Raw genomic sequence first — 22,324 nt, 5'->3', positions numbered from 1 at the left:
TTTGTCTGTTCTCCTTGGTCTCTTGCGGAATATAGCCCGAATTTTTGCCTTAATGACCTCTTTGCCAGATCTTCTGCATCTCATCTCCAGGATAGAGCCCAGTGGTCACCATCCAGTAGGTTAATAGACTCTTTTAGCAACAATGTGTTGAACACTTACCATGTTTTGGATGGCACTGTTGCTACCGGGATGCAGCAGTGAACAGGTGAGCGGCACTGCGTCCGGGGTGCAAGGCCCCCCAAAACACTTCCCTAACAATTTGCCTTCATGACCAGCTCACAGTCCTGCCTATCAGGGGACTTCTCTCCATGCTGTCACTTGCCCTCCTACTCCAGGCACAGTTCTGACTCCACCACCATCACCCAGGACACTGGGATCGACCTCCTGCTCCGCCCCGGCCCCCGGCCCCCGTCTCCATTCCCATGGAATGCACCTGCCGCATCCGCTCTCCTCCCCACTCCTGCTGCCAGACGTATCTAGGGCTACAGCAGTAATTGGGTTGTCAGGGCATGAAATCCCCAACTGGCTGTCACTCCAGCCTCAAGTCCAAAGATCACAAGGAAGCATGAACTGGAGATGGTGACATTATATGTGTAACCTTGAATCCAGTCTAATTTAAGCCGATCCTTCCTTCATAAACACCATATTTATATTTAGGAGACAGGTGCTCACTACCCAGCTCGCCACCCAGTTTCAGTCCACAGCTCTCCTCCCGCACTTAGCACACGGCCTCAGGCTGCCGCCCATGCTGGCATGAGCTGACTTTGTTCGTTCGGTTGGGAGAGTCCTGAGCACAGGGACAATGTCTCCGCTTTCCTTGCGTCCTCGGCACAGCATGCAGTGTTTTCAGTAAGAAGCCCCGTGCTTAATTTTCCTTACAGAAAGGGAACAGTTGAGCATCCACTATGTTCTACTCTCATGGACTTTTCCTGCCTCCTAAGTTACAGCCCCTCCTAAATTGCTGCAAGAAACTCTTCCAGAGGCTTTGTAACTGAAGCGGATTGTCTGAGCTATGCACAGGGTATTCTAGACACCAGCAATGATATGTCCTAAAGCTAAAGCCTTCTCCTTTTAGCAAGGCAAGACTCCCCCCAGGTACCTGAAATACTATCTTTCCACAGTCACCATGGAGAAGGCGAATGGAAGACAGAAAAGTGCGGCAGTGTCTGGGGGACAGTTTAAAGCAGCCCCAGGAGAGAGCAATCCAGACACAAGGCAATTCCTGAATCCCAGGCCACCCCCTAGGTCCCACCCGGGGCTCCTGTCCTCTCCTTCAGGACCCCTCCTGACCCAGCTGGGTGGACAGTTTGTTCCTATTCATCCCTGCATATCCAGGAGACCTGAACAGAGCCAGGAAGAGGCAGTGTTTTCAGGAAAAAAGTAGCACATATCTATTTTTAGAAAGCAAAAAATAAAAAAAAATAAATAAATGTCAAGGTGTTACAAATCCCCAGAGACCTAAAATTACAATGTGGATCTGGTAAAACGGAACCCATTGCGTGCATAAAGGCATAGAAAGTGGTGAAACCAGTAGTTTTTGTTGTAATTTAAAGATTCCCAGTCCCTTGTGTGAAATTACGTTAAGATGTTTTGTTGTTAAGAAGTAATTAGACACCTGCTGGCCTGATCAGCCCCACGGCCCTAAGCACTAAGGTACAGCGTGGAGCTACACTCCATCCCACACCTCGGAAATGAACCATTAATTAACTTAAAGTAAATATAAAGTCATCCCACCATCTGGATATGCATCTAATGTTTTCATGGGCCAATGAATATATAGGTTTCACAAGGACCATTAAATTATCTCAGAAGCAAATTCAAATAAAAGTATGGGCAACGAGAGCTATAATCTAATCTGTGAATGTGGTACTCTCTCTTGGGTCCTCTGTTTCTCTTCTCAGTGAAACACTATAAAATGCAAATGTAATACAGTCTCATTGTCCAATAGTTACTGAGCAAACTTGGAAATAACTATCCCTATTTGCAGGAAGAATGCTCCCAATTCAGTAAGAAGCTCAAGCCCCAGGTCCCAGGGTACAACTGGTAATAAAGGTGATAAAGTTCTAGGCACAGGATAGAGAATAATATAAAGAATAAGTACAAAAGAAGACCATCAACAATGTCTAGTTGCATAAACATGTTCTATTTAGAATATAAGACACCCACTCAAGAGGTGTTCTAATAACATGATAAATTCCAGGGAATTTTGAGTTTTCCTTAGAGAAAATTTACAAAATTGTTATTTTCCTAGCTTTTCCATCAACAAAAGCCCTGAATTTCTTTTAGATCTAAGAAATCTACAGTGCACAAACAACAACGAATAGCAGTCACTGAGCTGCTCCTCAATTTGTTATCAACCAACTCTGAAGAGAAAGAGGAGGAGAAAGGGCAGGACTATTGCTATGGGAGCAGCTCACACCGGCATGGACTCAGGCTCTGTCCCCAGTGACAGCATCTCTTTGAAGACGAGCCCTGTGAATCGGCCACGCGGGGCTGAGTCTCACTCACATAGTGGGCTCTGCTCCCATCTTGGCCAGGTCACTCAGGAACGAGCAAGTTCCAGGCTTCCAAGTCACAGGAGACTGACTTGGGATTCAGAAAGCTAATTATTTGATAATATCCTCTTCTCAGTTGGCCCCTCTCCCTGAAGAAGTGTCATTTACTCATTTAGTTAACAAAAATGGCCGCTCCCTAGTATACCTCAGACAGGGTGACAGGAAATGGTGACCCTAAAAGCCTCCCAGGGATTCTTTCACAACACAAATTCACAAAGCTTAAGTCTAGTAAGTGAGGCAGATATATAACAACTATTACTACCCAGCATATTCTTAGAGGAACAAAAAAGAGGTGGATGACTTCTGGGACCAATATTTTCATATCCCGCGGTCCTCATTTTACCCTATGAGAATGCTCTTTCCACTGCAAAGTACTGGGGACTCTCTGACATTCCAGTTTCTCAATAGTCATCCCAGACTAACGCTGTTTGTAAGGATGCTACAAATTTTAGGTATATTTCATAATGGCTTCTCCTTGCTGAAGAAAGGAGAAAGAAGAAGAAACTAAAATGTACTGTGCAGCTACTGTGTGTTAAGCATTGTACTGGGCTTTTAGATACATTACTCATACCAGTCTCCTGACAAGGGGTCAGCATCCTTGATTTAAGGATGAACAGACTGTGGTTGAGAGCAACTAGGGAACTCACAAAGGCCACACAGCTATGTGGTAAGGTCAGGATTCAGTCTCAGGTCTGTCTGTCTCCAAAGGCCCCGTTCTCTCTTCACATTAGAATACTGACCTTCAATATCTTTGCAAGTTGTCGTGGTGCAAGATCAGTGTCAGAAAACCCCATTTATCACGTGTTGGTCAATTTTAATTTCCCTCAAGCATTTTTCCTAGGATGGAATCCAACCAGCCTGTAATTCCAATAGTGGTTGGTGAGCCATGGTCCAAAGGCCAAGACTTGAAGTGACACTATGATGACTGGTCACATGTTTCAGCTGGCTCTGCTGCAATCAGTTGTCACCCAGAGGGCAGGCCTGCAGGATGAGCTCCAAGAGCTCAAAGGTGGGGGTTCTGCTATCTACATGTTTGTCTCTACTACAGTTTTGATGTGTTTTGTTTCCCCCAAGGGTTCACGGGTTGGAATCTTTGCTCTCAGTACAGCAACATGAAAAGTGGTAGGACCTTTAAGAGAGAAGGGCCAGGGAGAGGGCATTGGAGGCACTTCCCTGGGTTGAGATTAAGGTAGATTTTATGGAAGCTTAGTTAATTCTCATAAGAGAATTGTTATAAAAGAGCAAGATTAGCTTCTCTTCTATCTCTGCTTCCTGTCTCACCACGTGCTCTCTCCCTCTCTCATGCATTCGTACCATGACACCATCTGTTATGATGTGACACAATCAAGGTGGCCCTTACCATGGCCAGAAGTAGGCTATGTGGATTTTCAACCTCCAAACTGTTAGCTAAATCTCTTTTCTTTAGAAAGTTCCTAGCTTCTAGTATTTTACTATAGCAATGGAAAACTGCCTATGGTATTCTACCTCATCAAACCATGACTTCCTTGAGGATGGAACTATGCTTACCTGTTTTTGTATCTGTTCTTTATAAAATAGCCCTTAGTACTTCTAAGTAAGATGTTTGTATTAGCCAATTTTCCTGTTGCTAAAACACAATGCCGGACATCCACAATTTAAAGGAGAAATGGTTTAATTAAACTCATGGTTTCCAGGGGTCAGTCCATGGTATGCAAGCTCTAAGGCAGGAATATCATAGTGGAAGGATATGGCAGAACAAAGATGCTTAGTTCATAGAGACTGGGAAGCAGAGCAGGGAAGTAGCACAAGTGAGGAATGGATAATGATCCAGATACAGTACCTGAGGTCACATCTCCATGACCCACCCAGATACACCCAGAGTGTGCTCTATCAACCTACTAGGCATTTCTTAGTTGACAATCATGTTCACATATCAGGTTTTATGGACACACTGTTCTAGAATAGGCTTCTTTTTCCTTTTTATTTTGTGCCAGTATCAGCTTTATTTATTTATTTAATAAGTCTTTTTCAAGTTAATTATCATAAATGCAGATTAATACCCAGACTAATGAGCTAAAAAACATATAAAACACATAAAATAATTATTTTAACAGATTCTGATAAAATCCAGAATATCATTTTAACTACTTTGAGAAACTGTACTCTAATAGAATGGAAAATTCAGAAGAAATTGGTATATTTCTAGATACATATGAACTACTAAACTGAACCAAGGAAATATACAAATCCTGAATAATCCAGTATCAATAAGTGATATTGAAGAATTAACACATCAACTATCAACTAAGAAAAGCCCAGGTCCTGTTGGATTAACTGCTGAAATCTACAAGAAATTTAGAGAAGATCTAACACCAACACTCCTCAAACTCTTTAACAAAGTCAGGAGAGAAATAGTGTGACCAAAATCATTCCTGGAATGAAAAATTACTCTGATTCCAAAACCAGAAAAGAATTCAACCAAAACAGAGAACTATACGTCAACCTCTTTCATGATGCAAAAATCCTCAATAAGATGCTGGCAAACATGATGCTGCAAATCATCAAAAAGGTCATACATTATGACCAAGAAGGATTAATTCCAGGGTTTCAGAGATGGTTCAATGTATGTAAATCAATAAATGCAATGCATCGTATAAACAGAAGCAATGACAAAAATCACATAATTAGCTCAATAGACAAAGAAAAGGTGTTTGACAAAATCCAACATCCATTCATGATATAAAAAGAACCCTGAAGAAAATAGGTACAGAAGGTCTTTATCTCAATTTGATAAAAGTCATCTATGACAAAACAATGGTCAGCATCATATTAAATGTAAAAAGCTGAAAGTGTTCCCTTTAAAATCAGGAACAAGATAAGGATTCTGGTATTACCACTCCTGTTCAATGCAGTTCTCAAAACATTAACCAGAGCAGTTAGACAAGAGAAAGAAATAAAAGAAATATGGATAGGAAAGGAAGAAGTTAAATTATCATTATTAGCAATGACATGATCCTTTACATAGAAGACCCAAAAACTCCACCAAGAGACTTCTAGAATTAATAACCAAATTCAGTATCATAGCAAGTTACAAAGTCAACACTCAAAAATCAGTAGCATTCCTGTATGACAATAATAAACTCACCATGAAGAAATTAGGGAAACAGTAGTATCAAGAAATACCTTTCACAGTAGTATCAAGAAAAATGAATTACTTAGGAATTAACCTAACCAAGGAAGTTAAAGACTTCTACAGTGAAAACTACAGTACCCTGAAAAAGGAGATTGAAGAGGATACCAGAAAATGGAGAGTTGCCCCATGTAGCTATTAATAATCTTCTGTTATTTACCCTGATCCTTTGTGATTTTGACTTTTTAATATCTAATTCCATAGATTTGGATCTTTCCTTATCTTGTAAGTTTGGGTTTGTCTATTCTGCTTAATCTTTCAAAGAATCAATTCTTTGACTCATTGATTATTTTTTTTTTTAAATCTCAATGTCATTAATTTCTGCTCTGATCTTTGTAATTTACTTTGGCATACTAGCCTTAGATTTGGATTGTTCTTGTTTTTTTAGGACCTTGAGGTGCATCCTTAGGTTATTTATTTGAGCTCGCTCTGTTTTTCTGGGAATTCACTGCTATAAACTTCTCTCTTGGAATAGCTTTCATTGTGTCCAACAGGTCCTGCTATGTCACACTGGCATTATTGTTTGATTATAGGAACTGTCTAATTTCTTCCTTAATTTCATCTGTGATTCATTGATTAGTCAAGAGGGTATTATTTAATTTTCATGTGTTTACGCAGTTTCTGTGATTTCTTTTGCCATTGATTTGTACTTTCACGGCATTATGATCTGATACTATGTATGGGATAATTTTGATTCTTTTGCATTTACTTAAGGATGGTTTATAAGCTAGCATGTGATCTGTTTTGCAGGAAGTCCCACATACTGCTCAGAAGAATCTGTATTCTGTTTTTGTTGTTGTACAAAACACTCTGTAGACATCTACTGAGTCCATTGGTTTGAAAGTTTGGTCTCATATTTCTTTGTTGATTTTTTTGTCTAGTTGATCTGTCCATTTGTGACAATGGGGTATTGAGGTCTCCCATTACAACTGTACAGTTTATCTGATTTCTGTCCATTAGTGTTTGTTTTATGAAGTTGGGCATGTTGGTATTTCATGTGTATATGTTTATAATAGTTACTTCTTCCTGTTGAATTGCTCCCTTAACCAATATGTAGTAACTTTGATTTCTTCTGATCAGTTTTGGCTTGAAATCCACTTTGTCTGAAATTAAGATAGCCACTTCTGCTTTTTTCTGTTCTTGTTGCATGAACTATTGTTTTCCATCCTTTGGTTTTTAATCTGTGAGTTTCTTCTTCAATTAAAAGTGTCTCTTTTACACTCTATATCATTGGGTTTGTTTCTTGATCCATTCAGCAAATCTGTATCTTTTGATTGAGGAATTGAGATCATTCACATTGAGAATTATTATTGAAAGGTGTTGATTTATCTCTGTCATTGCATTATTTCCTGTTGCTGATTTTCTTTCTTTATTTTTTCCCCTTTCTTTAGCTGCTCATCTTGACAGGCGTGTTCTTTCTTTTTGACTTATTGTCTCTGTCTAGGATATCCTTGAGAATCTTTTGTTTGGTGGTCATGAATCTCTTGAGGTGCTCCTTGCTGTGGAAATACCTTATTTCTTTGTCAATTTTAAAGGAAAAATTTGCAGGATAGGTAAGTCAGGGTTTGGAAACTGTTATTTTTTAGGGCTTTAAGCACTTTACTCCAAGTCCTCCCAGCCTTTAAGATTTGTGTTAAGAAGTCTACTGTAATTCTAATGCTTTTACCTTCATATGTGGTTTGTTGCCTTTCTCTAACCACACACATAAAGAGAAAAAAAGAAATTTCTCTGTGATTTTGAATGTGTAGTTTTCTTCCAGGATCTACAATTTTGGGGCAGTATCCACATCAAGACATGTTCCTGCTTATGCTGGTAAATAAAGAAGGCAGTCAGACTCAATACCTGTGCTGGATACAAGTACCAGCAGGCAGTAGGGTTACGACAACAGTGCCAGTGCCACGACTTTCAAATCCAGAACAGCTCAGAGTGAGCCTGGCCTCTGGCTGTGGAGACAGGGCCTGTTCCCTCTAGCTCAGACCTCTTGGGGGTTTCTTTATGAGACAAATGAAAAGATCCTATCTCTCTTTTCTCCCCTCCTGATGGAGGGGGTGTAGCTTAGCCAGTATGCTCCCTCCATTTGCTTCCCTTTGCTCCCCCTTACACTCCAATGTACTGGTACAGTTGGCTTCAGTTTCCCCACCATCCTCCACTCCAACGTGAGTGTATCCAGGCAGGCAATATGGCGCTCCCCACCCACCCACCCACCCACTCCAGCCACTTCAGATGACATTGTTGAATTTTTGAAGAATGAAAAGGACCTCCTGGAGTGACTAATATCCAGAAAAGAAGGATCTGGGTCCTTTATGTGTATACCCAACATTCACAGCAAGCCTTTCAAAAGATTCCCTGGTTTCAGCACTGGCCCTCACTGAAACAGGTCTACAAACTGCTACATAAGTAGCACTTCCCAGCCACTCCTTGGGTTGGTCTACAAGGGTGCCTTCCCGAGTGCTGGGCCCCTATGCTGTGTTCCTGTGAAGCTGCTTATGATTTATTTCTTGGGCGGTATGGGCTAGAAATCTATTTGGGATTTTTATCCTGAGTAGTGTGGACTGAGCAAAAAAATACTCAGAGCTATTAATACTAAAGGCTCCCAAGAGCACCAGCCAATGAAGACCAGTGGCAGAGACTCAATGCCCTGTAGAATTGACTTACAGTGTCCAACACAAGCTGGAATTGGATGGCAATAGGCAGCAGTGGCAGTGACCAGCAGCTGGTTGTATCTATATCCAGCATTACCTGGTGTCATTTTGACATATAGACTGCTAGAAGAGCTGTACTTTGCTGACTCACAATTTCCATCTGAATCAAGCAAAAGAGCCTTTAGGTTAGTTGGCAACATTTCCAGCCCACTCTCTGATCATGGCTGTCTACCATGGCTGTCTCTCACCCAGTCTCTATGGGAACGTAACAGCAGGAGCCCGGAAGTGAAGCCATCCCACAGCTACCATGAGTCCCAGGTTCAAACAATCAGCTCTTCCCTGGAATGACATCTGACAAAGCACTCTCTCCAAGGTATGGCAGACACTTGGACTGGCGTCACTCGCAGTGGTTGCCTGTAGAAGGACTCATAGGGAGCAGAATCCTGGGCTCTCCTCGAAAATCAGCATACCTGCTGGTTTGTCCCATCACCGTGTTTGTCCCTGAAGTGGAGGCCACAGCTTTCACTTTGTCTCTGTAGACTGTGTCACCCTGTTCCATGAACCACAAGATTGCTTCCCTTCTCTGTGTTGTGTTCTATCTCTTCAAGTTCTCTCTCTGTAGGTTTTAATTTTCCTGTCCGATACTTCCTGGCTCTGGGGATCCTCTCTTTTTTTCTTTCCCAAGTTGTTATTTTCCAGGGTCTGGATTCTGAACTGTAGAGAAGCTGATTGTTGTCACTTACCACTCTGCCATTTTCCAGAAATTCTAGAACAGGCTTCTGGAGAGACCTACTTTCCATATCACTGTATTGCCAGAGTCCAGCACTGAAATAAAATATATGAGTGGATCTCTCACCCTGAAATCAGAGCACGTTCATTCAAATGAAATCAGAAATTTATAACAGCTTTCTTTTTCCTAGGAATTCATTTTAATTCTTAAAAGGGTTTTTTTTTTCATGGTTTTTTTTGTATGAGGAGTCAAACTCTCGGCCTTGTGCTTGGCAGGCAGGCACTGTGCCACTGAGCTACATCCCCAGCCTATAAACGATTTTTGAGAAGGCTCACTCTGCCTCATGTATTGTTAGGTGACTCAGGAAACCAGGATCCACTCAACTACAGTGGTACCTCAGTTCATAAATGCTCTTGTTTGCAAACAGAACCATTTGTAAATTGAGGTACCATTGTACTACAGCACAATTCTAAGAGGCTGATTGCACTGGCTGGGGTGAGACCTGGGCTGAGTCCACCACTGCCCAGTGCCAAGAAACAACGACAGTGAGCAGGCCACAGTGCAGCTGGGAGCCAAATTAATGCAAGGAACCCATGCCATGAGCCCAAGTAGGGAGCAGGAATACCGGGGCTCCGTGCTCTCAGCTCTCCAGTTAGGAAGCTAAGTGCACACATACATCAGAAAGGGTGTCACTAAAAGGATGACTGGCGGTGCAGGAGGGAGGTTTTAAGTTAACTGGGAACTTGGTATTGGGGAAGGAACAATTCTAAATCACAAAGCATAAGCAAAATTGCTATCGTGGAAGTCTGGAGCTCTCTGATTGGGAACTTTGCCTTTTGTTCCTTTTGAATCTCCCTTCTTCACCCCTAGTAAGAGTCTCAAGCCCACAGAAGGTGTTTAATGCCTGTTAAATAACCAAACACCTGTCTTAGAACAGCGATAAGAAATTCATGGCACCTCATTGTCAGAAGGAGCAGGACTTTGAGGTAATCAAAAGTCTCTTGGGCTAGAAAACTGTAATGTGGCAACAATTCTGGAAGTGCAGCTGCTCCAGTCCCTCCATTGAATTAAACTGAATTCTAGGGGGAAGGAAAGAGAGAAAGCCTCCCGCTGTTGGTATAAATGGCCATAAAAAGACACCAACCAGTGCTTCTAAATAAAATGGGAGATTAGAAACAAAGAAGTAATGCCAAGCCTTAATGACGGACCAGTAAACTTTAAATTTTTAATTAAAGATTACAAGCGTCCACCAGGAACAGGACTTGATTATTTTTTCCCTTTAAAAGAGCAACCTGATGTATGCTTAAGTAAATACAATATAGTGTTAAGATATTTAGTTTTTGTGCATTTTTACACACACACACACCACAGTTCCCAAAGATAGAAGAACCAACGTTTGACTGCTGGCTGTCGGTGTAGAGTCAGTTTCTGTCTGGGGTGAAAGGTCCTGAGAACAGGGTGCCCATGGATGAAAAGAAAAACAAGAGAGACAGTTATGGGATCAGGGAGCTTGCAGCCTCTCGGACTGAAGCCTTGATTACCATCCTCCTTAGCCTTTTATTGGGATACAAACAAAAAACAGCAACAGGGCAGATGGGAGGAATAATTAACAGGATTGGTGAAGACAATACCACTCATCACAGGAGTGAGACTTGACTTAGCCATCGTGTTATCATTCCTTCGGGCATATCTCAGCAAAGCATTTCGTGTTGTCCTCCAGGGACACAGGTCCTGCTATCATTTTCTTTACACCCATGCTTTTGCTAGACTTTGTCCAGAATCAAACAGTCATATGGCTTGGTGAGACCCAAAGTCCCACATAGGTAATACATTGAAAGATAAACTAAAGAATGTCCTTCTCCACAGCTGGCAGAACAGAGTAGATTTTCTAATATCATTTTGCCCAGAATGTTGGACATGAGTAAAAAATAGGCTCAGAGAAACATTGTCTTTGGCCTGTTACCTAACACTTTTCATTTGTTCATTTTGAAGCCCTTTCCGCATCTCACGCACACACAAAAACCAACTCTGGTGGTTACCACAGGGAATCTTCTTTGTTGTGTTGGTTCTGATCAGTGAGCAGGGGCTGATAATTAAAGTCTCTTGGTTGTGCAATGAGGGCCAAAGCCTGAGACGGGCTTGATGCATGGAGCAGTGGAGGATTGATTAATGATGCCTTCCACGGGAGGGGCTCCAGTAGAGCAAAGTGTGCCTGCCATGTTACCCCACCCTGGTCTACTGGAACCATAAGAGGTTTCTGAGCTGTTGTATAAGAAACTGTAGGTTTTTACAGGAAACTATGTCAGAGTACCAATTGTTTGCACTGTGTCTCCTCCTCTCCCACAGGCAGAAGGCAGAAGGCCCCAGCTTGAAGTAGGAGCTCAGAGCTCAGATTTCAGTCCCAGGGCTCATGCTAGCACTCAGCTCCTTGGATTTCCAATCTAAAAGAACCTGACATCATCAGACATCACAAGTCTCTCAGCCTCACTGATCAACTCAAACCCAGAGCTGGCTGCATCAGAGCCACAATTTTTTATTTTTATTTAGCCTGATGACAGACCGCCCGTAAGGCTTTTGTTCTAATATCATTTTTACATATTCTTATTTACTATTTCTGTTTAATATTTTTTTCATAATTAAATAGGAAGAGCAGACCAAAAATAAAAGAGAAAGCCTGCTTTAAATCGGAGATCAGAAAACTTTTTCCTTCCCAACAATGAGACCTCAAGCCACTAAATAGGCCCTCCCTCCAGAGCCTCAGGAATTTCATAGCCTAATGAACAGCTGCCCAGAGGATTAGGAAAGCAGCCTTTAAAGACACAATCCTTAGAAAGCACTGGGAGCTCCCTTCTAAAACTTCAATAAACCCAGTTTACATCCCAAACAACCTACCCCTACCTACCCCTACCTGAAGGCCTCTGAGAATTGAAAATTACCATGTGTTATAATTGATACATTGTGTCAACTTGGGGAGTCTAGAGGTTTGGCTAAATGACTCAGCAGGAAGCCAGGGTGCTTACTTTGTATACATCCTGAGCCTGTGAAAGAGGAGGGCATGGAGATTATGTGAGAGCTACACGCCCCTTAGGTGGGGGTAGCCTGTTTACAATGTAAGGGAGGGAAAAAAGCTGCTTGCCTCTGTTCCTCCTGTTTGCTCTGGCTGCATTGCTGTTTGGCTGCCATTCCCCCCTTTGCTCTTGTTGCTTTGCTATCTTTTGCCTCGGAGCCAGCCAAGTGTGTACTGAAACCTCCACAAACTGTACGCTAAATAAACCTTTCCTTCCTTAGTTTTAGGCATTGGGTATTTTGTCTCAGCAAGGAGAGAAAAGTAACCAAGAAACCATGTTCACTTTATAAATAGTCTTGCAGCATTTAAGGCTTTCACTGAGCTCAGTCATAAAAGCAAAGTAGATGAAGCCATGCCTAGAGAGGGTGTCATAGTACAACCCTGCTCGCAATTAAGTGGGATTCTACATCTGGAGGAGGACAGTTGCTCTTGACCTCCTATAAAGGCCCCAGTAGCCCCTCCTACCAAATGTGACAAAAACCTTAAACCAACATGTCCAAGAAACTCAAGGAACCCCAGGTACAAGCTGTCATTAGGGCTTGAGAGGGGTTGCTCAGTGGTATGTTTTGCTCCTGAAAAGAAATGATCAGAAGCTTCAGAGAACAAAGACAAAACAGGAGGAAAGGTCAGGGATGAGGGACCCTGCCTCCAGTCAGAAGACTGCCAGGGGAGGAAAAGAGGAGCTGAATTTTCTAACAGATTTATGTGAGAGGACCAGACACAGTGTGGGCAAAGAGAGGCCCCCAGAAGGTAGTGGGATGGGAGGGTTTGCATCTTTTCCTAGAAATGCAGGGAATCTGGGGGGGGGGTAGGGAAGCAAGCCACAGAATCAGGGATAAGGGGAGATTTTCCTTGATTCCCTAATGGAGGAAGGCGTCTCCATTATTCTGAGTTACATCTGCAGGAGTGCTTGGGAAGGCTGCTAAAGTGGGATATATGTGCACTGACAGATGAATGGATAAAGAAAACATGGCATTTGTATACCATGGAGCACTCCTCTCCCATAAAGAAGGAGAAAATTGAGTTGTTTGTCTGAAAATGGATGCACCTTGAGACCACAGTGTTAAGTTAAATAAATCAAACACATAAGCTTGAATAACATGTAGCTTCTCTAAGAACTCCAAAGTACAAATAAAGAGCAAAATAATAGACAGATAATAGGAAATAGGAAGATAGACATTTTGCAAATAGGAAAAGGACCAAGACATGGAGAGAGAAGGGAGGGAAGGGAAGAGGATATAAAAACAATCAAGATGTGTTATGTACATGTACCAACTACCCACAAGGAATATAATCATTATGTACTGCAAACATGCACTCATAAAAAGAAGAAAGGTGGCTCACTCAGTAGGTACTTTGAGCTTAGTCTCCTTTCTGTCCTCTATCTTCATGTTTTTGACAGTCAAAAAAGATTAACCATGTACTCTTAGGAAGTAACATTAAAAAACTTACAGTGTGACGCACTACTTAATGAGCTACTCTAAGCGACAAACACCGACTGTGGCAAGACATTAGAAATGATTCTCATCCCCTAAATGCACAGCCCTAGAAAGACCAATAGGAAAAAATTAAATGGGGGGGAGAAATTTCCCCAAGGAATCACTACATCTATAATAATCCAAAGTAAGCCCAGACTAAATAAATGGTTGTATGTATATTTTTTGGGCTTTGCAACAAAGCAACAAATAACACAGAATTGCCCTCAAACTATGACTACTTTTTTTCTAAGAGGAAGAAGTTCAGGTAAGAAATCACTCCAAAATCAAAGGCCAAAAAGATGGTAATAGCTCACACATAATTCATTTCTTTGCAGATACTATGATAACTTTTATTTGTCAACCCTGTTACAAGAAATGCAGATTCCTACACATCTACTTAATAATAAGAACCAATCAGAATTTGTGTCAATGTATTCATGTAATTTGTCCAGGCTCTGCTAATTAGAGCCCCAAAGAAGTTATATGACAGGTTTGAAAAGATGAAGTAGCTGGCAACACATTCTGCCTTTTAAAAGCCTACACCACTAGAGAGGTGTTAGAGTTTACAAATCAACTAACTTTGAAAAAGCAGGGGTGAGAGATACTTTCCCCCAGACTGAAAGGAGACTGCTGTTGGAATCTTATTCATGAAGTCTTTGTTTGTGCCTACCTATTCAATTCTTTCCCCTATGTTATATGTAGGCCTTTGATCCACTTTGAACTGATTTTCGTACAAGGTGAATTGAACACATACTTCTCAAATGGCTAAGAAGTATATGACAAAATGTCCCACATCTTCAGCCATTGGGGAACTGTAAATCAAAACTACATGGAAATTCCCCCACACTAGTCAGAATAGCTATCATCAAGAATACAAAACAAAACAATAAAGGCAAGCAAAGGTATAGGAAAAAAGAAGCCTTCTACACTGTTATTGGGAGTGTAAATTAGTACGGTCACTACAGAAATAAGTATGGAGGTTCCTCAGAAACTAAAAATAGAATTATCATTTGATCCAACAATAGCACTCCTCAGTATATTCCTAAAAGAACTGAAGTCAACATGCATACCCATGTTTACTGCAATGAAAATCGTAACAACTCAGCTATGAAAACTGCCTAGGTGCCTGTCAACGGATGAATGGATAAAGAAAATATGACAAAACACACAGTGGAATATTATTCAGCCATAAAGAGAATGAAATCATGTCATTTGCCAAAAAAAGGGTGGAACTGGAGACCATTGTTTTAAGCAGTAACTTAAACCAGACTCAGTGTTGGATACCACGTTTTCTCTCGCATGTGGAATGTAAAAGAAAATTAAGAGAGATGACATGAAAGTAGAAGGGAAACTATTAAAGAAGGAGGGGATTAAGGGAATGAAGAGAGAAGGGAAGGGGGTGAAAAGGCTATAAAAATTATCAAAGTGGGTTATCAGCATGTACTAATACGCCAAATGAAACTCACTATGATGTATAACCATTACAGTAATAAAAAGTTTAAAAATAAGGGAGATTGCCCTTGGCTTGGGACAGAGGAAGAGAGCTACCGACAAAAGGTGAGAACTGCGCCCATTTCTCTGCAGCACCCTGGGAGGAAGCTGCTCGGTGAATCAGGGAGGTGGGGTGGAATCTGCCATTGATTCTCACATCCCCAGGCAGGCAAGGGAGCAGCAGGAAGCAAGGGCTAGTTCCTGATAGGATAAAAGGGGACTGGGTCTTCATTTTGATCATTATGGACTTCTGCATTACTTTTGAGTTTTAAAATATTGCACTAAATTGTTATTTATTTCAAGCTGGGCATGGTGGCACATGCCTATAATCCCAGTACTTTGGGAGGCTAAGGCAAGGAGATTCTTGACAAGTTTAAGTCCCAGTTGGATGACTTAACATGTTCTTGCTGGATTGAACCACCAGTAGTATATGCATGACTGTCCCATTGGATGGTTTGTACCACTGCTGGTACAAACAGATCAGTTGTTTTGCTAATACAATTAATAAAGAGTGTATAAAAGGACTGCATCTAGTGAGTTGCTTGAAATTGAATAACTGCTGCCCAGGCATAAACGTTAACTAATATTACTCATACAACTAAAGTTATTACAATAATCAAAAAACTATTTCATTAAAAGAAATTTTTATATTCATGAATAGTTTATCAATAATTAATACTCTAAATTTCAACATGGAAATCTTACAAGTACCCCATTGCTGCTATATATAATATATGTTTACAACTACTGTACCACAAATTAGCTGTATTACAATTTTTATACCATTTTAAAGTTTTCCTTGAGCAACTGTAATATGATGACATCTGCTATGCTAAATCAACACTGTTATTTGCATTATTGTAACCAAAGATCCTCTGAGAAGGGGTATAAACTGTCCAATGGGACAGTCATGCATGTACCTCCAGTGGTTCAAGCCAACGGGACTAAACCAACTCAAATCAGAGCCTCCTGGCAGTGAGACATACAAATTGTACCCTCACCATGAATGTGTTAATGAGACCCTGTCTCAAAATAAAGTAGTGTGGGGGGGGACTGGGGATATAACTTGATGTTAGAGTATCCCCTGGGCTTGATCCTTAGTACCACAAAAATATTTATTTCAACAAGTACATGAAATGATGTTAAACATCACTAATCATTAGGGAAATGCAAGTCAAAGCACAATAATATATCATCTTATCACCATTGGAATGGCTACTATCAAAATACAGAAAAGAACAAATGTTGGCAAGGATGTGGAACAACTGTACACTGTTCATGGGGATGTAAAATGGTATGGCCACTATTAAGAATAGCATGATGATTTCTCAAAAAAATTAGAAATAGAATCACTGTATATGATCTCTTCCACATATGGGTATATACCCAAAATAATGGAAAGCAAGGTCTCAGAAAGATACTTGCATAGCCAAGATCATAGCAGAATTATTCCCAATAACCAAAAGGTGGAAGCAACACAAGTGTTCCCTGGTGGATGAATAGTTAAATAAAGTGTGGTGTATACATAATGTATAATATTACTCAGAAGGGAAATTCTGACTCATGCTATAAATGAGCCATGAGGACAATGTTAGGAGAAATAAACTAGTCACAGGACAGATGCTGTGTGGTACCGCTTATCATGGGGTACCTACAGTAGTCACATTCAGAAGTTCAGAATGGTTGTTATGTACTGGGGGAGGGCAAGCAGGGTTCCATGATTTGAATATATATGTCCTCCCAAATCTGTGTTGAGACCTAATAACTAATAGGATGATATTAAAAGGTGAGATCTTTGGAGAAATGATTAATAATATAGGTATGGATTAGTGCTTGTTAGGTGTGGAAGTAGAATATCTCCCAAAAGTCTCATGTGTTCAGAGGTGGAGCTTTGGAAGGTAACTGGATCATGGGGGCACTATACTCATCAATGGATTAATCATAACTGAAGGTGCTGTTAGAAAGCAGGACCCTGTTAACAAAGCATGATCTGGAAGAGTCTATTATTGTCCATGGTTCCTTTCTCTCTACCTGCTTCCTGGCTGCCATGGATTGAACAGATTTCCTCCACTATGGTCATTTCTGCCTGACAGCCAAATAACTGTGGACTGAACCCTCTGAAACCATGAGTCAAAATAGACCTTTCTTCCTTAAATTGTACATAGCAGGTATGTTGTCCCAACAATGGGAAAGTGACTAACACAGTGATCTTACAAAAGAGGTTGAGGGAGATCTCACTTTGCCCTGTCTATCTCTTTTGCCCCATAACAAGATAGTGTTTGTCCATTCCAAAGGACATGTCAACAAGCTACTGTCTTGGAAACAGAGACTGGATCCTTACCAGACACTGAATCATCCAGTGTCTTGATCTTGGACTTCCCAGTCTCCATAACTGTGAGAAATAAATTTTTGGTCCTTATACATTTTGTTACAGCAGCACAAACAGACTAGGACATGAGAAGTCATTATTGAATAGATAGTTTCAGTTTGGAAAACTGAAGGGTTCTGGGGATGAATGGTGGTGAAGGCTGAACAGCAGTGTGAATATATTTGTGAATATATACTGAGCTATACCTTGAAAAATGGTTAAGACAGTAAATTTTATGTTATTTATATTTCATTACAATTTTAAAATATTCTTTATCATGACTGCATTTTTTTTTGTTTTGGGCAGGTAGCCCAATTGCATGAGTAAGTCCTACTCTGAAAACTGATGATCCAGAATACAAAAAAGTCAGTAACAGTAGGAAATTTCTTTCAGATTTCCAAGTGTGTTCTCTAAGTAGTGCTTTTCCAACTCCTCACTTGATAATTTCTGTGTTCTATATAATGGGAGGTAAAATTATCTCCTAAGGAATCATTAGAGAGTGACCTGGGAAATGGATAGTGATAAATGATTATATGGTAATGCAGAGAGGAAACCAATCAGGAAAAGTTTAAAGCACTACCACTAAAACCTAGGTAATGTTGAAAACCACATATTTCCCAAACCAAAATAGTCTGTCAAAGATTTCTGGGCAGTTTCTGAGTGGGAAATGTAGGCTTCAAAATGTTGGCATTTCTGGGACATTGTGATGGATTGAGGAGACAAGATTGCATATTTAGGATTTTACAGCCCCCCTCCTTCAGGACATGTGATCACTGAAAGGGATTTAGAATAGCAAGCCGCACAGAACATTACATTCTATGAAAAACATTGTTATCTGTAATTTAATTTGTATGCTTCACAGGGCTGGAAAGATGGTAGTGGTGGAAAATGTTAGCTCTGTGGCCACATGTTTTCTTTTATAACCCAGTTACGAAGTGCTATGATTTGAATGTGTCCCTCAAATTTCACGTTTTGGAAACTTAATCACCAACTCAAAAATATTAGAAGGTAGGGCCCAGTAAGTGGTAGTTAGGCCGACAGGGCTCTGCTCTCATGCATGGATTACTGTCATTATCACAGATGTGGATTGGTTACTGAGAGAGTAGACTTGTTGTAAGAGCAAGTTCAGCCTTCTTTTGCTCCCTAACTTTTACCCTTTTCTGCTCTTCTACTTTCCTGCATGGGTGACATAGCATGAAAACCATTGCCCGATCGTAGCACCATACTTCAGATTTCCCAGCCTCCAGAACTATGGTCAAATAAACCTCTGTTCCTTATAAATTACCTAGTCTTGTGTATTCTATTACAGCATCAGAAATAGACTAAGAACCCATGGAACACATAGGCTGAAATTGGTCCCTATTTGTAGTAACTGGCAAGCCTTGGGATCTGGTGATATCATACATTCTTTATCCTGATCGAATCAGTGCCCCCTAGGCTTAATCTTATAAATTACTGGCCATAGGTATGGCATACACCCTGAATTAATTTTTTCTTAAACTGCCATCAACCTGGCTTATCATTTGGCATCTTCTCAAATTCTCTGGAGATTTCCAAGTCACGATCAAAGGTGTCAGTTTGATCACTGCTAGAGTAGTGGTCCAACAAGCTCTACTAGAACCTCTCCCTTGCTCTACTTTGGGCTACTAAGAACTGAATTCTGCAAAAGCTGTGTGCCCTGGACCAACCCTTAGCCATTATCCCCATCTGACAAGCTAGCTGATAATGCAATTACCTCCTCCTTACAGTCCCAGCACACTTCTCCTGGGAGCATTTGCAACTCCATTATGCAAATTGAAGAAGCTTTTTTGAATTGCGGGTTACAGCATTTCCCCATACCTCAGAGCAGTCTTTGCCATATATTGAAATCTGTTTGATAACTTAAAACAAACCGGAGAGTGGAGGCTCACTGTGGTGGGCGTTAGACTTCTGCCTAGCCACTGTGCCATGTCATCTAATGACAGGACAGCTTCCTGCTCTGTTTCTCTGTGATTTCTATGCAGTGTCCTTGGCACTTTGCAATTTCTTCAACCCAACAAAAACTTCCACGTCCTTGGCTTTCTGACTAACCTTCCATTAGTGCTTTTCTGAATCACAGCGCTGTTTCTCACTAATGCTGTGACCTCATTCCCTAGATTGCAATCTTTGAACGAAAAAGGTGGTTCATTCAGCTTCCATAAAAGTCCCTCCCAGGAACAAGTCCATCCACTCACTGGATCCGCAACATCACAGAAGGACGGGAGGACTCCTGAGAGCTGTGGTGCCTCCCTCTGCAGCCTCAGTGGACCCAGGCACCTACGGCATTTGTAATAACAGGCCTGGTTGCTAGGCTGACAAATTCATCATTAACATCCATTAGCCACACCCTTGTACCACCTAAGTAGTGTGCAAATATGATGCCTACCTAATACTTTATTCCTTAACCTGAAATTATAACAATATAAACTACATTGCTCCGTTTGGATTCCAGGTACCTGGAGGGAGTTTTCCTTTCAGTTTCCTTGAATTCCAAGAAATCACACTGTAATCATCCTTTGTGGAGCATGTAGGAAATTCTATGCACTCTGTTCTCTCTGCAAATGCATGGAATCTGGAACATGAAGGATGTTCAACATTAGGCTGGTGGAGAGGCATCTGCGCATTATGGTTAATTCTTCTAGGACATGAATGTCCTCTTCCTATTTCTGAGAATCTTAACCTTAACCATGTTCTCCATTTTCCCTTGTACTTTGTCATCTCTTTTCATGAGAGGGTAATTAGTTCAACCAAAGAGTAATTCATAATCCTGGGGAAATGATCCCCTATATCTCTGTGTGTTCTTTTGTTCCAGGTTCCACCATGTCAACTCAGTTTTAATGAATCAGGAACCCCAAGAGCGATCATCAGTGTCACAGGCTCAGGGTTGAAAGGTAGTGATTTGAGCGGTACTGGCTAAATTCACTATTGCTGACAAGGTTCAGTCAACTTTCACTGAACACACACACACACACACACACACACACACACACACACACTTCCCAGAGATCCAAGCGTAAGCACTAATGACAGGAACTCTGTCAGATATGGACAAGTGTTTAAGGCCTGCCTGCTCAATGAGTAGGTCAAGGAATAGCAGTAGCCTGGCCTGGGTGCTGATTAAGGATGCACATTCCCAGGCCCCCAACCAGACCTGGTGAGTTAGTCTTCACTTCACAAGATCCCCAGGGGACTCACATGCACACTACAGCTTGATAAGTGCTGGCATGGCACATAGGGTGATGGGCTAAGTCCCACTCTTGAGACCCCTTAACTGGAACCTAAAGAATTAGTGCCAGCATAACAATGGTTTCCAGTGGGCAGAGGAGGTCTCAGGTAATGTGCAAAGTTCCACCTGCCTGTCACCACTCATTCAATCAGAGAGATTCCTGCAATGTCGCATGGGTGGGCAGATAAACAAATGTCATGAGAGGTCTAGGAGCTCCTAGCCCATGGAAAATCTCAGTCCTATTCCTAAAGATTTTCAGGTGAGACACAGATAATGATTTGACAGGAATGAGCAAATCAGCCTCATTCACTCCTCACCCCAGGCCAAGGGACTCTCAGCCTGGCCATGCTGATAGGTGCTTCATCCAGTGCAGACAGGGCCAGATCCTTCCTGTGACCTCCTGGCAGGGCAAGGAGGAGGGATCGGCAAGGTCTGTCCTGGAAGGTCCCACATCCTTATGCCTGGGCTTTTGGTGCCCAGGGTTTCCCACTCTGTGATGTGTTCTCGGATTAGAAAAGGGGAACAGAAAAGGCAGCGGTTTCCTCCTGCTGCTGATGCACCCATGCAGGAGCATACCACCACTGGAATAGGCGCTTACAGAGCCCTTGGAATATAACACTGAGGCTGCACTGGGGGTTCCACCCAAAACAGCCTTGGGCACGAAGCCCCAGAGACCAGTTGGAGGGCTATGAGGCCTATGCAGCTTTCTGCAAGCTGAGACCCACAGGATTCACTGTTTTCAGCTGAATATTAACTGCTGTAGCAGAGTCCAACCGCCCAAGGCACATCAAGAGAGCAACAAGGACCACCAAAACTCAGTAGCTGAATTGCAGCTCCTCCCATGCTAAATTACTCCCTGGGCTCTAGCATGCCCCGAAAGCATGCTTCGGATGATCAGAGCACAGTACAAGCAAGAGAGGTGGCCGTTCCAGTTGTCCTTTTCTCTCTTCCTTAGTGAAGATGGGACAGGGAGGCCCCTTTTGGAACTGGGGTGTTCAGAACCCCAGAATCAAAGTCAAGCACCTGTTGTTAAAGCATTTCAAAGTGCTTTAAGAGCAGCCAGAGTCATGGGCCTCTGAATCTCTAATGATCTTATTACAAATGAAGATTCCTGACCCTCCTCAGACCCTAATATTCAAGATCCCTGGGCCTGTGGTCCTGAAATCTGCATTACCATCAAGTTCCCTAAGCAGTTCTTATGTAAAGTGGTGGGCAAAAATGCACATTCCCAGGCTCTCCACTACTAAGTGGGATCACCCTGCAAGGTGAATCCTAGGCCTCTGTGTAGTTAAGTAGCTCCCCCGGCCATTATGACGAGCTCCTACATTTGAGAACAAATGCTGTGGGCACACACTGTACTAATTTCAGACAGGCTAACCTAGGAAAGCACTCGGTAAATCTCTTTGCTACCACAAAAGTAGGTGGTCTTCTTCCACAGGGGACCTAACTTCATACACACACACACACACACACACACACACACACACACACTAAAGAAAGAGACACATGTTTTCAAATCTGTTATTATTCAAGTGCACTGAGGCCAACAGATCAGACAACCTCTGCTGAAAAGACAATTT

At 41.7% G+C, this 22,324-nt stretch overlaps 1 protein-coding gene across 9 annotated transcripts in view; it reads right to left on the bottom strand.

The window, feature by feature from the left end:
* The window catches only part of Vwa3b (von Willebrand factor A domain containing 3B), a 192,190-nt gene that overhangs the window by 140,187 nt on the left and 29,679 nt on the right, over window positions 1-22,324 (bottom strand). For all 9 annotated transcript variants that reach the window (XM_005400703.2, XM_013522812.1, XM_005400704.2 and 6 more), the window contains one exon: window positions 19,975-20,090. In XM_005400703.2, the coding sequence (XP_005400760.1) occupies window positions 19,975-20,090 (116 nt within the window). The remainder of the gene's footprint in view (window positions 1-19,974; window positions 20,091-22,324) is intronic.

Source organism: Chinchilla lanigera, unplaced genomic scaffold, assembly GCF_000276665.1.
Source record: "Chinchilla lanigera isolate Chin_1 unplaced genomic scaffold, ChiLan1.0 scaffold00069, whole genome shotgun sequence".
Lineage (NCBI taxonomy): Eukaryota > Metazoa > Chordata > Mammalia > Rodentia > Chinchillidae > Chinchilla > Chinchilla lanigera.
The sequence above is the reverse complement of the archived record's forward strand: the minus strand, read 5'-3'. Positions and strand labels throughout refer to the sequence as shown.